The sequence below is a fragment of the Lynx canadensis genome, chromosome C1 (genome assembly GCF_007474595.2).
Source record: "Lynx canadensis isolate LIC74 chromosome C1, mLynCan4.pri.v2, whole genome shotgun sequence".
Classification (NCBI taxonomy): Eukaryota; Metazoa; Chordata; class Mammalia; order Carnivora; family Felidae; genus Lynx; species Lynx canadensis.
This window is the reverse complement of record NC_044310.1, coordinates 31,949,095-31,967,393: the sequence shown is the minus strand read 5'-3', so window position 1 is coordinate 31,967,393 and position 18,299 is coordinate 31,949,095. Positions and strand designations below refer to the sequence as shown.

General features: G+C 56.9%; 1 protein-coding gene across 1 annotated transcript; it reads left to right on the top strand.

Moving 5' to 3' along the window:
* Positions 1–11,040: 11,040 nt before the first annotated feature.
* EDN2 (endothelin 2) lies at positions 11,041–16,700 on the top strand. The gene is made up of 5 exons (XM_032594265.1): positions 11,041–11,232; positions 11,601–11,757; positions 13,240–13,362; positions 14,350–14,448; positions 16,020–16,700. The coding sequence occupies exons 1-5, from the start codon at positions 11,169–11,171 to the stop codon at positions 16,111–16,113; spliced, it is 537 nt and encodes a 178-aa protein (XP_032450156.1). The 5' UTR covers positions 11,041–11,168; the 3' UTR covers positions 16,114–16,700.
* Positions 16,701–18,299: the final 1,599 nt, after the last annotated feature.

Sequence of the window (18,299 nt, the reverse complement as noted above, 5' to 3'; positions counted from 1 at the left end):
TCTCTTCTCCTGCCCTGCAGGCGGAGGCAGGCACTCACCCCTCTGGGGTCCTGGGGCTCCATGTCTCCCTTTCGACGAGCACAGAGCCAGGCACAGAGCACCATGGTCCTTAGGCCTGGAGCCTTGATCACAGGTCCCCCAAGTTCCCAGGTGCCTATCCTAGGCAGGTATGGGGTCCCTTTCCCCAAATCGCAGCTGGGCCAGAGACCCAAAGACTCAGCTCAGGTCTGACACAGAACAGCCTCAGCACCCCTGCTATATGGTAGCAGAAGGCACAGCCCGAGGGCCTGAAGACCCATCTTTTCTGTTCCTGGCTGTGTGACCTTGGGCAGCTTATGCAGGCCCTGCCTGCTTCCTAAGCCTGTTTGGAAGATTGGATGAAGGAAAGCGGAGAGAATGCTTGGCACGGGGGCACATCTCCCCGCAGAGCTGTCATTATCACCAGGTCATTATTACGGACCTGCCTTATGCCTGAGGCTTGGGTGCCAAGGTTGGGCAGCAGGCGGACGATGAACTCAGCGGCAGCCCCAGCCCCTGGCTGACTCAGGCTGAGGAGGCACCGGCAAAAGTGGTGGCTTTATGGTCAGCCTGAGCCAGCCCAGCTCTGGCCCGCCCCTCCCCACCCTAGGATTCACCCAAATCCGAGGCCATTCTGGGTTTCTTATCTGGGGAGATAAAGGCCCCCTCCCCCCTGGATGATAGACCTATTCAGCTGGCTTCTGTGTGACCTTGGTACCCCTTACCCTCTCTGGACCAGCCTTGGGGAGTGCCGGTGGGGTTCAGGCTTCACAAAGCTCCCAGGCGTGTCTTCCACGCAGGCACGGTTGGGGGGAGAGGGGTCCCCTCATTGCCTCTGGGCCCCTGAGGGAGGGGTCCTACTCTTCGGCTCCTCATTATCTGGCCAAAGGTGGTGGTAGGAGATTCCAGAAACCCTGTGACATCATCCTTCTGAGAGCCTGGGGCTTATTTGACACATAGGGAACCTCAGGCACAGAGATCAGAAGGCCTTTACCCCAAGCCACACAGCCAATAGCCGGGACCCTGGTGAGTGGGTCTGTCAGCACAGTCAGGCCGCATTTGCTCCAGCCCTCCATCTCTGTGGGCTCTTGGCTGGGGGTGGCTGTCTCTGTCCCTCTCCACCCCCCAGGACATCCGTTTGGACAAGAATCAGCTTTGGAGGCCCTCACGTAAATCCAGAGGACACAGGAGGTAGGCAAAGCTCAGAGAGCTGGAATTGCTTGGCCCAGGTCACACAGCGAGAGAGGAGAAGTGAGATTCTATCCTTTATACCCCTACTCTGTGCCCTGCACAGCTGCTTCCCCAATCTGTCAGGGTTTCAGGGCTCCTCAGGCAGCATGCAGGGAGACCCTCTGGTCTCACAGACACCCCCTGCCTATGGGTGGCCGAAGAGGGCGTGTGCCCATCCTGCCAGGGTGGGCCCACCAGGCCTGCCTGGGCCCGAGGCTCCTTGCCAGGCTCAGATGAAAGCGTGAGGTCATTGGCCATCCCAGCTCCCTGTCCCATCTCGCTGCTGTGACTCAGCCCTGCCATACCCAGACCTCCTCCTCCAGGGGACCCCAGCAATGGCCCGACCTGGTCTGGGCTGCCCCCACTCCCTGTCCGCCTGCTCAGGGCCTCCCACCCTGAGTCACCACTCACCTCACCACCCAGCACACGGCTCGTTGCATAAACAGCCTACTCCTCTCCTCCAAGCTCCCGGAGTTCCCTCTGCTAAAGGCCCAAGAGCCCGGCATGGAGGGCCTTTCCTACTGCCCTCAGACTCAGGCCCCGAGGTCGATCCCCAGGACCCTCAGGACCTGCTTTCAGGGGATTCTCTGGCCCTGACAGGAAAATCTAGAATCGAGGTTAAGAGCTCAGACCAAGGGCTCAGGCTGACCTGGGTTCAAATCCCAGCTCCTTCCTCATTAGAATGGGTGACCTTGGATAAGGTACCTCAGTTTCCCCATCTGAAAAAGGAGGTACTATTAATCAGCTGCATCCCATGCCGATTCTGTGTGGGATCACATACACCAGGACAGGGGTTAAGAATACAGGCTGTGAGGGGTGCCTGGGTGGCTCAGTCGGTTAAGCATCTGACTTCAGCTCAGGTCACGATCTTGTGGTTCATGAATTTGAATCCTGCATCAGGTGAGCTCGAGCCCCGCTTTGGGTGAGTGCTGCTTCTCTCTCTCTCTCCCTCTCTCCCTCTCTCTCTCTGCCCCTTGCTCACTTGTATCCTCTGTGTCAAAAAAAAAAAAAAAAAAAAAAAAAAAGAATGCAGGCTGGGAGGCAGGCATATGTCGATTTAAACATTTAAACGGCTGTGTGACCTTGTGCAAGCCACTCCTTCGCTGCTTTCAGCCTCATCTGTAAACTGGAAATAATAAAAAGAATCCCCCCTGCTGTGATGATAACATATATAAAGGTTCTGTGCATTATCTGACACCTGGCACCGGATGTGGGTAAATGTTTACATGGGTAAAAGGTAGCGATGCTTAATTCTTAAAGGGCCAGGTGCTTAAGAAGCCCAAGAAGGTTTCAGTGACTGATGGGGAGATGGAGAGTACATGGTCCCTGATGCTACCCCAGGGAAGCACTCCCCAGATACTGAAGCTCCCGAGTACCCTTTGCAGGCTGCTCACCATACTTCCCTAGGTGCATCCAGAAGGCTCTTTGAAGAGGTCTTTCTGGGCTGTAGCTGACCTCACACTGTATAGCCCCCGAGGTACCCACAGAGGACGGCATCTCGTGGAGGCCAAAGTTAATGCTCAGATAGAAGAAGGGGCTTGCCTGCAGCCACCCAGCTGAAAGCTCCATGCCCCTTCTTGGCCGCCTCCCTGGACCCCGGGACACCTCACCTCTTATGTCAGAAACAGCACTCAGGAGGAATCACAGAGCTCATCTGCCCAATGGAAGCTCTTGGGACCCTTGCTAGAAACCCAGTTTCCCAAACTCCTTTGGCAATGGAGTCCCACCTACTACCAATGTTTCCTTGGAACGTACTATAGGAAACGCTGGGCTGGGCCGCATCAACCCATGAGCCTTTGTCTTTATCTTGTCCCATGATGCTCCAGAGGGTCCCCAAGTGGGGACCCAGGGAGCCTGGGCTGAGACCAGTGGAGGACAATGTTCCTGACTTCTCCATCTCCAATTCAACCAGGATCCACTGAGCAAGCATACGGTCTGGATGAGGGCACAGAGGCTGGGGAGGTCATATAGGTAAAGACAGAGGGAAGAGAAACCTCAGAGACCATGGGGTCTGATAGACCTGAGTTTGAACCCCGACCATAACAGGCCAAGCTGTCCAACCCCTCAGAGTCCGAAGTCTCATTGGAAAATGAAAGCACTGACATACCTTAGAGGGTTATGTTGTAAGGTGAGAACAAGACTGAAACTCTGCTCTGAAATTAAGTGTGACCCATAATGGCTACCATAGCCACAACACCATGATTATACCCATTTTATAAATGGGAAGACCGGGGCTCAAAGAAGGAGGAAAGGGCACATGTAATGAGAGGTGGGCCTCTGATACAAACCTAGCTCAGCCTGACACCGAAGTCAGAGCCTTTAGCCACAGCCAGCCCTTGGAGACACAGGATAAAGCCAGAAATGTATAGCCTAGCATGGCTGTGAATGAGAACCACATGGGTGTTCAGAGGATGGTTAAATCTCATATCTTAGATAGATTTGGGAAGGCTTCCTGGGGGAGGTAACATTTGCGATGGTCCGTAAGGATGGGCAGAATAAATCAGGTAAGAATGAAAGGACGCTAGGAGGCCCCAGCTTGCACGGAGGAAAGGAGCCAAGAAAATCTGTGGTGTGTGCAGGGAATGACAAGCCGTGTGACCTGGTGGGCTAAAGCTTTGGGCACCCAGGTCGTTGGTGGGATGAAGAAGGAAAGATAGTTCAAGGTCAAACCTCAAGTAGTCAGGACACCAGGGTGGGCATCTGGGCTTGGTGAATTGCTTCACCCTGACACCCGGCTGGGTCCTGGCTGCCGACAGACTTCCAGCTAAAGCCGGGTTTTCCTAGGCAGGCAGTTTTGGCCGAAATCTGAACACACTTCTTGTCTGGGGTGACATCATTCGTTATGCCAAAGCAAATGTGAGTGAGTAGAGCAAGCCAGGGTGGCCAAGTGCTATTGGAGGGACAATGTGACCCAGAGTAGTAGAGGGGCCACTCATGGGGGATCTGGCCCATGATATGCAGATAGCACAATTTCTAGTAAGACCTCTGACCGCCTCCCCCTACCCGCCCCCCCCACACACACACCATTCCTTTCCAGGAGCATGTCTATACCAAGAGGTCCACATGCACCTTGCAGGCCAGAATGAAAAAGGGGATAGAGGCTGGCTAACAGAGCCCCCCTGTGTCAGGCAACAGGCCAAATCTTCCATTTGCTCTGCCATAAAGCCTCCCAGTAGCTGTGAGGTGGGATTTTTCTTCTTAGACGCCTTTGACGGATGTGGCCTCTGACGCTCAGGAAGGTTAAGCTGTGGTGTGCCCTAGGTCACATGGCCAGTGAGCAAGAGAACCAGCCTCAGACTGGCCGGCCCCTGTCCTGCCCCACTTCCATCCTGGCACGGTGCTGGGCATTTGTCCATAGTGGGACGGTGGAGGGGGGAAGGGGACTCGGGCCTGAGTCACAGGGCTTTGAAGTTGACAGCTGGATCTGCCAAGCCACAGAGGTTCCAGAGGTGGGCTGGCTTCTGACTCACCCCCACACCCTGAGCCAGCCCCAGGCAGAGGCTTCAGCTCCTGACCACGCTCTTGCCTGCCAGGGCCCAGTTGCGCCTCTCCTGGGTCATTCATGGCTCAGGATTCCCAGGAGCCGGGCAGGAAGGCCAAGGCCTGTAGGCAATGAGGTATCCCAGGCACACCTCTGCTCAGGAATTTCGGCCTGGCATCACAGGGGGAACCCCAAGATTTGCCTGCCCTCTGGGCACCAAGCTACCCTGATGATATAGGCACCAGGCACTTATTTTTAGCTGACATTTAATTCTAGAACTGAGTACTGTACTTCTGGTGGCCTGACCTCCTGGAGGCTCACCCCTTCCCAGAGGGGAAAGGCGTCCCCCTGGTGGGGCACTGGGTGCGCCTTGGAAAACATGGGTTCTAGGCAACAGAGTGGGTGTGACTCTGAAAAACTACAGCTGCATGTCTTGGCTAGTGGTGGCAGTGGGATGGAAGAGAAGGTTGGGGTGCAGGGGCCTAGCAGAAAGAAAGGAGTCCAGGCATTATGGGTTTCCAGATCCAGGGCTGGCAGGGTGACCTCGGGCAAGCTGTTCCCCTACCTGGACCTTGGCTTTGTCAAGGGCCCGTCCCTCTTTAGATGCTTCTCTAATTTTTTTTTTCTTAAATATTATCTTAGGTCTTCATGATTAGAACATGTTGAAGATGGACGCAGGCTAGGCCTGCTAGGCTAGGAAGCAGGCGAGGACTAGATAGCCCTCATCAGAAAGATGTCTATGCGAGAACAAGCTTTGTCTGGTGGGACAGGGTCATCTGTTCCATTTCACTGAAGTGTTGGGGAGAAACCATGTGTCCAGGCCTGTGGTAAGCCCTGGGGTGGGGATTCCAGAGAAGACCGTGTCTCAATGAGCTCATCGGCTCAGTGAGGAGGCACACCTCTCCCCCCAGGAAATAACCAAGTATCTCCAGGACAAGTGTGATGTGCCATCCAGAGCTTGTCAAGGTTTGACCCTTCTAATCTCTCTAACCACGTCTGTCATAAAAGAGGTAGATGCACGGGAGACTGGCTGTGTAGATGTATGGATAGAAGGATAGGTGAAAGGTTAGATGATGGATGGATGGATGGATGGATTGGATGGATGAGTAGATGAAGGAACATTGGATATACACGGTATAGGTTGTTGGTCCCATAGCAAATAAGGAGAAGGGGGAAAGTTCCAACCTTGCCTCTTATTCACTGTGTGACCCCAAGTCACTTCCCTATCTATAAAGTGAGAATCTTATCTGGAAAGACCTCATGTATAAAGTGAGAATTATGACCCTCACCTGCCTCCCAGGTCTATTGTGGGTATCTGGTGAAATAAGAATGGACTGTCCATGTCTGCCTGACAGCTGTGACGAGGGCCCGGTGACAGACCTTGTAGGCATGGGCTATGTGTTGTTTTTACTATGGGGGTGAGGCCCCCCATAGACACAGGTGGGAGGCTACTTCTACTCTGGCGGTTCCCACTCTCCCAGTCTGCACAGGGCTCTGCCTTCCCAGGGAAGCTGACCTCCGAAGAAAAGGTGCTACAGGAAAGTTCCCTGTGGTCCTGGAAGCCAGGAAAGCACGTGGAGGGCACACAGGGTCCAGAGCGAAGGTTCTGAAGTTACACAGACCCATTTGGTAACCTTGGCTCTGCCACTTTCTAGCTGTCTGACATTAGGCAAGTCCTGAGCCTCAGTTTCCTCATTTACAAAATAGGGACTAATTATGGTACCCACCTCTTAGGTATGGTGTGACAGTTAATGGAGATAATGCTTGTAAATCAGCTAGCGCGGTGCTTGGAATTCACTAAATACTCAGCAAGTGTGTGTTTACCCCACACCCCTAAAAGGCTAAGTGGGGAATGGGGCCCTTAGCACTTTGGAGGTAACTCAGAAACTTTGAGTCCAGAGATTTTCATCCTGGATGCTGAGTCCCTGAGTTGGTTTTCTCATTTCACAAAGTTCGTCAGGACTCACAGGGCCTCTTGACGAGGGTGCCTTGACTGAACAATAACTGCTTTCGGCTGAAATTCCAGCAGGTTCCGCGGGCCTCGCTGACCCTGTCCTGATTACCCCTAGATTAATAACAAACGCGGCACATGAGTTATTCCTTTAAAAGTAGGGTTTATGGGGGAGATATAAATCTCTCCAAATGGGCTGAGGCAGAGGGAGGAGGAGATCGAGGAAGGGGGTGTCCTCCCAGGGAAGCCGTGGACACCAGGCGAGCTGGTCCTGCAAGGCCGAGACTGCCCTTGCAGAGACCCAGCATGGGGACGATGGTGTGGGTGGTGGCCAGCCCTGCTGGCTCGGGGTGCACTGTGGCCCATGGCAGGAGGCCCAGACCACCCACCAGAAAGAGGCCCCGAGGCTGAGTGGCCCCAGGCCTGAATGGGGACAGCCCTGCCCTGCAGCCTTGGGGGCAAATCATGATGGGAATGTCTGAACCTCCTCAGTCCCTAGATCCCCAGCCCGGGCTGGCTCCAGAGCCAAACCCTCCCCAACCCCTCATCCCCTGCAGGCTCCAGACATCTCCCCCTGGCCAGCCCCATCTTCCCAGCGGCTCGCTCTGCTAAACTGCCTGCACGGTGTGTGCCTGCAAACGAGACGCTGTGTCTCTTCCACCGGGGCCGCACACAGAACTTCCTGAAACCTGGTGGGGCCAGGGTGGTGGCCACAAGGAAGCAACTGGTTTTCTGGAGGGGAGGGACCAGGGGGTCTCACGTTGGTGGCAAGAGGTGACAGGGCTATCTGGGGAGCTCTAAACTCTGGTCAGGTTGGTTCTGAATGCCATAGGCTGTCAGAGCTGAGAGCACCCCTCTCAGAAGGCAGAAACACTTCCCAGGGAAGCCAAGGAAGGGGCAGGACTTGCCCAAGGCCACACGGGATGCGTAGCAGAGCTGGGAAGAAGCTTGTTCCTGCAAACGCACCAGGCACTGCTGCAGCCCGTGGCCTCCCTGTTGGACAACATGGCCAGACATTTAATCCTCACCCCTGGGCATCCTCTATCCCACACGGTGGCCTCAGCTGCTGGACAGCCGAAGATATTTGCTCTTAGTCCAGAGGGTCTAGAGGGGGCTTTGGGGGGCATTGAGGGTGCACGGGAAGGTGGCCTAGCTCTAGCCCAGGGCCCCGGCCCTCCTGCCACTGGGTCCTTCCTAGCAGCCCTTCCCAAACAGACCCAGGGGCTCAACTTGGACCCCTGGCAGCTTCACAGGTGTACTGGAAAGACTGGGGCTGGAGGAGTAGCCACGAGAACATGTCCGACCCCATCACTGTCTCGAGCAAGTTGCTGCTCCTCTTGGACCTCAATTATCTCATCCAGCAAATGGGAGTGGACGCTGGAGAGGATTTCTAGAGGGCAGTTTCTGGCACAGCATCTCACCCAGAAATACGCCTCAACTTCTCTCTTCCGCCAACCTGCCCTCCCCACAAATCTCTCCTTGGATTGGGCCGGGACCAAGCATGAGTGGAGCAAATTATTTTGTGCACAAAATGATTCCCTCCAAATCCTGATGGGTTGGGGGGGGGGGGGGACCTTCAGTGAATCCCTGTCCCCAGACCTGCAGCTTTACCAGCCCAGGCAGGGAACAGGGCCAGATCGGGTTGGGACAGTGCAGCAGCAGCTGACCAGAGCAGTGGGGCTGGGGGCCATGCAGCCAGGCCAGCTGGGAGGGGCAGAGGTGATGGTCAGGGCCAGGCTAGAGAGCTATGGGGCTGGGGCTGGGGCTGGGGCTGGGGTTATTTTTAACTCAGCTTAATTTTCTCTACCTGGAAACCAACTCTTACCGGTGGGGTAGCGCTGTTCCGGGAACGCTTTCACCCCCTAGGATCTGAGCTCGCTCAGGTTCCGGGCCTGCCCTCTCCATTTCACAGGAGCCCTGTTTGCCCAGCTCAGGGCAGGAGAGGAACTGGAGCCAGGCACAGCTCCCTGCACTGACCCCACGAGGCCCAGGCGGTGGCCCCTGCCCTGTCGTCTTCCTCCTTTCACACCAGAGACGGATCCTGTCCCCTGGTCCGTTTAATTCTTCTATTATGTTTCCCAGACTCAGAGCCTCTGGTTCCCTATTGTCCTGAGCAGCACTTTGCGTTTGTGTAAAGATTAGACGCAGTGGAACCTTCACTCTCCTTCCAAATGGTCTTTCTCTTTTACTTTCTCAAATCCGAGTTCTTTCTCTCGCACTAGGCTCTGCTTCCTTGTCCTCCCTCTCTCCCTACCTGTCTTTATCTGATTCCCTGTTTGTTTTCCTCACCACCCAGACCCCCTCCTGCTCCCTGCTGACCTGCTTGTTCTCCTTTCTTCTCTTCATGGTTCAGTAGTTTGAATTCTGTATCCACCCCCTGCCCCCACCCGAACCCTGCTTGATTTCGTATTTATATTCTCTCGGAGGCTAATAGAAATGACTAGGAGTATTGCTCACCTCATTCCAGAAATACTCTTCTAAATTCTTAGAGAGGCACCTTGCGGGGGAGGGCAGTGAGCACTGCATGGGGAGTCTCTGTTTTTTGCTGGAGAGACCGGGAGACCAAGATCTGAGTCCTGAGTCCCTGTGCCAGCGCTGTGCAGACTGGACCAGGCAGGGCTCTTCTCTGAGCCTTCATTTCGGCTCGGACAGTAGGGGAGCTGATCCCGGATGGTCACAGCCTCCTCCCAGGGCCACAATGGAGAGGAGTTGAAAAGGCTCTGAGCACGCAGTAGGTGCTCAGAAATGTTTATTCCTGCTTCCATTGCAACCTGATGCAGCCTGGGGGAAGGAAGGTAACTCCGACGGCTATCTCCGTCCTCAGGTCCCGTCCCTCTGCACCAGGATGGCACAGGCACACGCAGACACATGTATGTGCTCTGGTCTTGCCCTAGGAAGAAGCCAGCTCACCTGTTTCTCTGTGGTCATCTATTGCCCCCTTCATAGACATCTAACGACAAAACCGCTGCTGAACACAGGAACTAAAACTTGAGCAGCCTGGGTTCCTGGGGACCTAAATTTCTGCGGGTTCAAAGCCAGGCATGTATTCATTCACTCCCCGCTCCCTCAGAGAGCACTCGCTCAGAGGGCTCCTACTGTGTACCAGGCAGGCTCCCTGGCCCCGCGCGTTCTCTGGAGTTCTGGACCTCAAGATTGCTGGAGAGATAAGCCCAAAGTCATGAGTCAGGCAGGCTGGAGAGTAAGGCTCTGGGAGTTCCGAGAAATGAGAAGGCTTTTCCTGTTGTGCCTGGAGACAGGGTCCCTGGAAGACATTGCAGGAGGTGGACTCTGAGCCAGGCCGGGCCGGGAACAGAGGACGACTGCCAGTTCCACCAGCTGCTTAGCTCAGCACCTGCGCATCCCCACTCTGTCTCCAGCAAGACCTGGCTTCTGAGAAGCAGAATGCTCGCCCCCGGGGCACACCCCCCATTGCCTAGCCTTTTTTTTTTTTTTTAAGGTTCATTGATTTATTTTTGAAAGAGAGAGTGTGAGCAGAGGGTCAGAGAGAAGGGGACAGAGGATCCCAAGCAGGCTCTGCGCTGACAGCAGTGAGCCTGACACGGGGCTCGAACTCACAAACTGTAAGATCACGACCAGAGCCACCCAGACGCCCCTGCCTTGCCTTTTGTGAAGAGAGTACCCACCGAGGTGAACCAAGCACCCTGCCATGTCCAAGGTGGGAGACCTTTCGAGGAGTGCTTTATATGTGTGCCCACAGGGGCAATAGGAGCCTGAAAAGGAGCCAGAACTCCCATCCCCAGGCCCTGGGAGGAGGGATGGGGAAGGAGGGAAGAGGGGCACTTCCTGGGTGAGGTAAGGATGAGACAGCTCTAGGCTGGTCAGAGGCCAGGGGTGGGTTGTGTCCTTCACTGAGGAAAGCAGGCCCAGAGAGGGCTCTGACTTGCCCAAGGCCACACAGCCTTGAGTACCCCCTTTCCCCTCCCACACAACAGAAAGGGCATCCTCAGCCTTGTTGGCAGTAAGCAGGCAGGACGGCAGGGTGCCTTCCAAGGAGAGAGAGGGTTCTGCTCATGGGCCTCCCCTCCCCAACTCTTAGCTCTGGGCAAGACCCATGGGACAGCCACACAGAGAGTGAGGAAGGGGACTCGGAGCACTTTGGGGATAACTTGAGGAAGCCCAGCAGGACTGGGAGAGGTCCCTGGGGGCCGCAGGGGCGCCTCGGTACTCCAGGAGGTGCTCCAGGCACAGAGGGAGGAGCGGGGCCTTCCCTCCCGCCTCCGCCCTCCCCTGCCCCCCTCCCCTCCAACCGCGGAGGCCGGGGCGGGCCAGGCGCCTGGGGAGGAGGCGGTGTCCCTGGCTCTCCTGTGCGGCAGGGCAGGGCTGGTCGGGCAGAGGCGGGGCTGTGCCTGGTGTTATAAGAAGCAGCCAGGGCACTGAGGCAATGAGCTATCGGCTCTGCCTGGCAGCAAGACGCTGGCAACAGGCTCACTCCCTGCTCTGGTCCAGCCTGTGCGCTCCACCGCCACTATGGTCGCCATGCCCGCCGCCTGGTGCTCCATCGCCCTGGCCCTGCTCCTGGCCCTGCATGAAGGTGAGCTGCCCTAGCCTCACCTGCGGCGGCAGCGCCCCCCGCCCCCACCCTGGGTCTGCTTGCAGGTGTCTCCTGCCCCAGGGCACCGTACCCGCAAGCCAGCTGGGGGGCATCCAGGGGTGGGGGCCCCGCAGCAGTGGCCGCTTCAAGGGGCTCTGCAAGTCAAGAGGTGCTGCAGGCACAGGACAGCCACCAGCCCTTCCCACCAGGACTGCTGGGGCTTCCCCTGGCTGGCCTGGAGCTCCTGAGCAACGAGAATGCCAACTTCCTCAATTATGCAAGAGGAGGAGCCCGGCGGGTCCCCCTATCCCGCTGTGCCGGGCACCCCGACCCACCTGTCCACCTCTGTCCCCCTCCTGTGCGTGCAGGCAAGGGCCAGGTGGCTGCTGCTCCGGACCAACCAGCACCCTCACACCGCGCCCGAGCCTCCCACCTGCGGCCTCGACGTTGCTCCTGCAGCTCCTGGCTCGACAAGGAATGTGTCTACTTCTGCCACCTGGACATCATCTGGGTGAACACTCCCGGGTGAGCTACCGCGGGGATCCAGGCGGGGCCGCTAGACGCGGGGCAGGGGATGGGGAATCTCTGGCACAGTGCAGCTCTCCCTGGGCCTCCAGACGGGATCATTGAGCTAATAATATTAATAGTTACTGGTTATCGTTCCAACGCCCACGTGGGGAATGCCTAAGTAATCCAGGGCTGGCTCCTGAGAATTCTCACGGCAGCCCGGTAGGAAAGTATTGGCTCCATTCTCCAGACCAGGGTACCGAGGCTCAGAGAGGTTGGGTGCCTTCCCCGGGATTACACAGGAGGGAGTAAATGGTAGACAGAGGCTCCATCCCAGGCCCATGGATGCCATGCTGCCTCTGCATGATCTTCCAAGAATAATACGATTAATGACAGTGCCCGTGTCTCGGCTGTGCCAGGCCCTATGCCAAGCACTGCTCGTATGTTATCAGCTCCTGAATCCCTCATCCTCCCCGTGAAGCAGGTAGTGCTGTTGTCCCCAGTGACAAGACGAGAAACCTGCCCTGTGTCACCTGGCAGAGCTGGGGTGGGAGCCTAGTGCTGTCTGTTCTGTCTGCACCCGCACTGCCTCCGGGCCACTGCATACTTCAAGTTGAAGTTTCTGTGTGTGTGTGTGTGTGTTTGTGTTTTGTTTTTTTTTTTTTTTCCCTTCCCCAAATTGCAAAAGGCAAGAGAAGCCCTGCACGTAAGCGTGTGTGGAGCTAATCCGCATCCAAACACTTGCTCAGGGCGGGAACCCTGCCAGTCCCTGCGTGCCGGGTCCACCTGGAGTCATTACAACCCCAACCGCATCGTCTAAAATTAGCTCTGGCACCTGAAGGTGCTGGTCCAACCGGCCACAGGGCCCCTGCCCTGCCCCCAGCCCGCCTTGGCCAGACTTTCAATCTGAAACCGACCCCACCTGATCTCACACACGCACATGCACACACAAGCACATGCACACACCGTTTTTAGGTCAAAGCGCTCAGACGCATTTATCACCCCTCCAGGCAGGTGGTGGCCAGGTGAGGGCAGCTTAGCCTGCATGCTTACTGCTGTGAGATGGTATTTTCTCCTCTCCTCCAGGGGGACTAGCAAGGCTCCATCCTTCAGCTCGAGTTCCTAGCCGTGAGAGGGATCGGGCTGGGGGGACGCCCCACTTCCCAACTTAGGGAGAGAGCACGGTTCCACCCCATCCTCCCCATGCTGGCAGTCTTACTGAGCAGGGCCAGAGGCGGGGAGCAAGCAGAGGCCCAGAAAGAGGAGGGACGTTGTCCGGGACCACCTGGCACCCGGGCAGAAGAATGCACTGAGGCTTCCCGAGGTCAGGGGCTGGCAGCCTTCTGCTTCCAGCCCGGTGGCACGGGTGGCCATGCCAGGATGCACCGCGGACGGCCTCTGCTTGCCAGTGGCCGTAGTTTATCTCATCCTCTCTCCCTCTCCCTCTCTCCTCCTCTCTCTCCACCCTACACCACTACCTTGCTGGCTGCCCGCCCACAGACAGACAGCTCCTTACGGCCTGGGAAATCCGCCAAGACGCCGGCGCCGCTCCCTGCCAAAGCGCTGTGAGTGCTCCAGTGGCAGGGACCCCGCCTGTGCCACCTTCTGCCATCGAAGGCCCAAGTAAGTGCACACCCAGGCTGCAGAGGCCAGGGTGGCTGCTAGCCTGGACCTGGAGAGCAGGGTGTCTGGAAGATCAGCAGGAGAGCAGAGTGGCTAACAATGGTGGGGGGGGGGGGCGGGGAGGACAAGGTCCTGGGGGCCCATAGGCTGCCCTGGGCCCATGGGGGCATGTCCCTTTCTGTGGGGAACCAGTCACCCGAGTCCCTCCTAGTCCCCAGCTCCGGGGTCTTCTGAGAGCTCCCACCCTCACTCGGGGGCAGGAGGGATTCTCCTCAGGTGTCAGCTAAAGCAGTCCAGGCCCAGAGAAGGGAGGGGACTTGTCTCATCGGGCCACACAGCTAGTCAGAAGGAGAGCTGGGCTTTCAGCCTTAGTTTGCCTGACCAAGTCCACGGGGCTTTGGATTTGGGACGGAGCCTCGGAGGGCTTTGGAGTTTCCGCAGAGAAGTGACATCTGGAGTCGGGAGGCCCTGGCACCATCCCAAGGTTGTCACGGGATTGCTGAGGAAGGGGCGGGCGGGGGTGCTCTGCCACACCTCTTCGCTCTCCGCACCTCAGTTTTCCCATCTGTTAAAGGGGTGGGGGATTTTGTCCCCTCTCTCGTCCCCTCAGAGCATTTGGGGAAAGCAGAAAGTGGCTTCCCCGTCTCGAACCTCCCATCCCCGCGATGGTTTATGAGAAACCCCTCCTCTGAGCCTCAAACCGGGGCTCCACCCCTGCCTCAGTTTCCCCTACAAAAGGCCGTGCTCAGCTGCAGGTGGCTGGATTCTGGGAAGATCGGGCACCCAGCTGCCTCTTTCTGAGGCTAAGAACGTATTCCCGGTAGCTCAGTTTTCCTCAGTCCCCACCCCGCCTGGGAAGGGAAGGAGGCCAGGTGCACAGGGGTAGAAATGGATCTGCTGGGGCGGAGGGAGGGTGCTGGGCCTACAGCCAGGTGTTCTCAGGGCCCTGGACAGCCCCTCACTCGGGCCCTAACGCTGTTCCTTCAGGCCTGAAGCCGTGGTGGTCCCAGGCAGTGGACCCCCTCCAGACGTGTTCCAGGCTGGCAGGGCACGACCGTCGGCAGGAGAGCTCCTCCAGCAGCTGAGGTGAGCGGTGCCCCCACTGACTGAGCACCTCCTGTATGCCTTAGCACATTTCCCTTGTTCTCCATATGAGGCACGACTGGGTCCTCACTGGGCAGCCGAGAGAACTGAGGCTCAGAGAAGTTAAGACATTTTGCCCAAGGGCACAGCGGTCTGTGGCATCTGGCTGGTTCCAGAGCCTGTGACCTAGACTGCTGTGCCCTTTGTTCCCACCAGGCCTAGCAGTGGACTTTCTCAGGCGAGTTGAGGGATTGTGACCGTGGAAGGCCCTCTACTGTTCATTCAGGTTGTGTCCCAAGGAAGCGTCTCCTACGTGCTGGGCCCCGAGTGGCCGACTACCCAGCCTGTCCCCTCCCCGCTGTCCCAGACCGGATCCCCTTCCTGGCCGCCTCCGCGTGGCTCAGCTCGAGGCCTGGCACACAGGAGGTGCCCGTGAATGTTCGTCCAGCCAAACTGACTTGACAATAGAGATCCTGCATCTGGCTGTGTAGACAGGCGGCTAACGGAGCAGCTTCTGAGCCAGCTCTGTCCCCAACAAGGCTTTGTGACCTTGAGCTTGTCATTTCACTTTTCTGTGCTTCCGGCTCCCATTTTTGTTCCAGGGGCAGCAGTGCGATCCATCTCTCGGGAATCGTTGTGAGGGTAGATGAATCGACATATGTGGGGGGCCTCGAGCAGGGCCTGGCACCCCAGGGGCGCTTTGCAGGTGTCAGCCATTCCGACCTCTGTCCCTGAGGCTCCTCGGAGCTGGCCGGTGCTGGGGCCCAGCTCAGCCCCTCAGGGCCTCCCATCTTGGTGGAGAGGAGGAAACGTAGGAGAAAGGGCAGGATGGTGGGTTGGGGAAGACGCAGCATACGCTTCGGAAGTATCTTTGGATGAAAAGAAAATCAAGGTTTAGACTCTGCAAGTGCATATGGCACCTCCTGTGGGCAAACAGCTCGCTTTGCCAGCCTACACTCATCCTCACACTGGCTCAGGCCTATTTTCATTTTACAGACCAAGAAAGGGGCTCGGAGAGGTTGACACACCTGCCTGAGCTCCCAGAGCTGGGACCTGAAGCCAGCCTCCTAGCTCCCGGTCTGGGACACTTTGAGCCAAGACGAGACCACTTGGGTGAGGCCAGAGTCCTTCCCAGGGCCTCATCCTGGTTCAAAGGGAAGCTAGGACCCATATTTGTCTGGGTTGAACTACCCCGAGCTGGACCTTGAAGAATGGGAATTTCAGTAGGTGGAATGTGGGTGGAGGGAAGGTAAACAGCCTAGAAGGAGCGACATGAGCAAAGGTGTGGACGTGGGAAGGCAGGAGATACGCTGGTCTCGGCCCTCTGGTCCTTCCAGCAGTATTTGATGTTGGACGTCAGCTTTGTCAAAGTCCTCGTGGGCAGGGAAGCTTCTAGGCCTGGTCTGGCCTGTCCTTGATGCGCAGACTTTGTTTTCAGGGTCAGCTGTGGCTGACCTCTGACCCCAGAGCAGCTATGATTAAAGGGGCCCGTTCCTACAACTGCCGTCTCTTGCAGGGAACTCTTGGGCAGTCCATATCTCCTGAGATGCTAAATTGACCCTTCTTGATTCCAGGGACATTTCTGCAGCCAAGAGCCACTTTGCTAGGCGGCAACAGGTGGCAGTGAGGGAACTGAGGCCTACACACTCCAGGCGGAGGAAGAGATAGCACCGGTGGCCAAGGAATGCTGGGAAGGAGCCTGTGTGGAGCCAGGAGGAGAGGGGCAGCCCAGAGCTGGGGAATCCACCTGCTGGGATGGCACACGCTCTGGCCTCCTCGTGCAAGTGAGGGAACTTCCTTCCAGGCAGCTCGTGCCCTCACACGGCCCGGGGAAAGCCTTCAGCCACGTCCCCCCGCCGGCCCCAGCCCCACCACGCCGCTGGAAGGAACCGCATGAGGAATGTGCTAACCTGGAGGCCACGTCCCGAGAGGTTTCCTGCCTGTTGGCTACAAGCCAGAATCGATGCGCAGCGGTGGACCCTAGACCCAAGCCAGCCCTGGAGGCTGGACGGGTCCACCTAAGGGCTGGTGTCCTGGGTGGCCCCCGTCTGACCCCTCCAGCTCTGCCTCCCCAGAGTCCTCGCACCCTCATACCCTCGGGACACTCCTGGGGAGAACTGCCTGTCTGCTTCACCTGCCTGTATATAACTTATTTGCTCTAAGAACTTTGAGAATTCCACTTATTTATTTTAATGTATTTTTTTAGACTCAATTATTTACCTGCGAACTTGTGTTTGTAATAAACCATGAAACGGTACCCTGGTATTTTGTCTTGGCTGAAGCAGAGGTGGGAGGCACCTTGCAGGATGGGGCTGCTTAGAAGTTAGGGGGACCCAAGAAGGAGAGGGAAGGGGTCCGGGGCAGGTGGCCGGAGCCCTGCATTCCACTCCCCAAGCTCCCGCTGGGCACTTCTGGCTGCTATCCCACCCTCCCTAGGCTTTTGCCTGTCATGTGCCTGGACAGCCATTTGTGGCCTTGACATCTAGGATTCCTCTGTTCCCAGCAGGCCAGTCCCTACGGCCAGGCCTTTCCCAAGAGTGTGTTTGGAAGGAGTCGAGGCTATGAGAATACCAAGACCCCCTTCTTCCCCAGCTGCCCTGTGCCACCAGGAACTGTTGTGAGGCCCAGAGCCAATCTGTCCAGCGAGGGCTGGGGCCAGATGGTCCCAAGACTGTGTACTGCCCTCGTGGCCAGTGATGGGTGCTATGGTGGAGCCACAGCCTGACCCCGGTCTCATCCCTCTCCTTGGACCTTGCTCACTTCCTTGACTGAAGAAGCCCAAGGCTCTAGGATTGCTGCCAGGGCCCAAGAAGCGGCCCACCGGAGTTCCAGGGATAGCCAGCAGCCACGATCACCCCTGCTGGCAGTTCCTGGACCCACAGCCTCCATTTCTGCCAAATCCTCCTGTGACAAGCTGTTCCCTCTTCTCCCGGCTGGCTTGTGCTGGGAGTGGCAGGTGGCCTGAGCTGGCTGCTGAAAAATAATTATTGACACACTGCTCTAATCCTGCCTTGTCCGTGAAGCCAGCCCTGACCCCTTCGTGGAAGGATAACATGCTGACACAAAGTGAAATCCCACTGTATACTGGCACTTTACCTGTATTAACTCATTTCCTCCTCGCAACAGCCCCATGACATAGGTACTTTGATTATCTCCATTTTAAAGGTGACAAAACTGAGGCACAGAGAAGGCAACTGACTGGCCCAAGGTCACACAGTAAGTGGTGGTATCCGGATTTGAACCCAGAGTCTACGGTACAAATGTATGTCTGCATTTCATAAATATTGTTGGTTGAATCCGTGGATCGGCACTGCGGTGTGACCCGAAACAAATCTCTATCTGGGCCTCAGTGTTTTTCAATCTATAAAGTGAGAAGCGATAGTCCCAACCTTGTAGGGCAGGTAGGAACACTGAACAGACTGCTGGGCTCAGCGCCCGGGGCGTGATAGGAGGCAGAGACTGCTTGTCAGGGTCATCAAAGGGGTTTTGTAATGAGCAGAACAGCCCCAGGGCTGGAGGACCACAGGTGGGGCAGCTGGGGTGACAAGGGGTGGTCAGAGAAAGAATCCTGGACAAAGGGGCTACTCCTGTAGCCTCCAAAGGTGAGTAAGACTCAAATAAATAGAAAAATGCAGGAAGGAACTCCAGACAGAGGGAACAGTGAAGGTGAAGGTATGGCAGTAAGAGTGACAAAGGAGGTTCCCACGGAGGACCCCTATGTGGCTGGAGCCCAGTGAATGGGGAAGCAAGTTCACCACCCCACCCCACTCCCTGCCCTCGGAGGTCCACGGTGCATCCTAGGTGGTGAGGCTTGGGGTAAGGGAGCCCAGGAGCAGGGAACACCTCTCAAATCT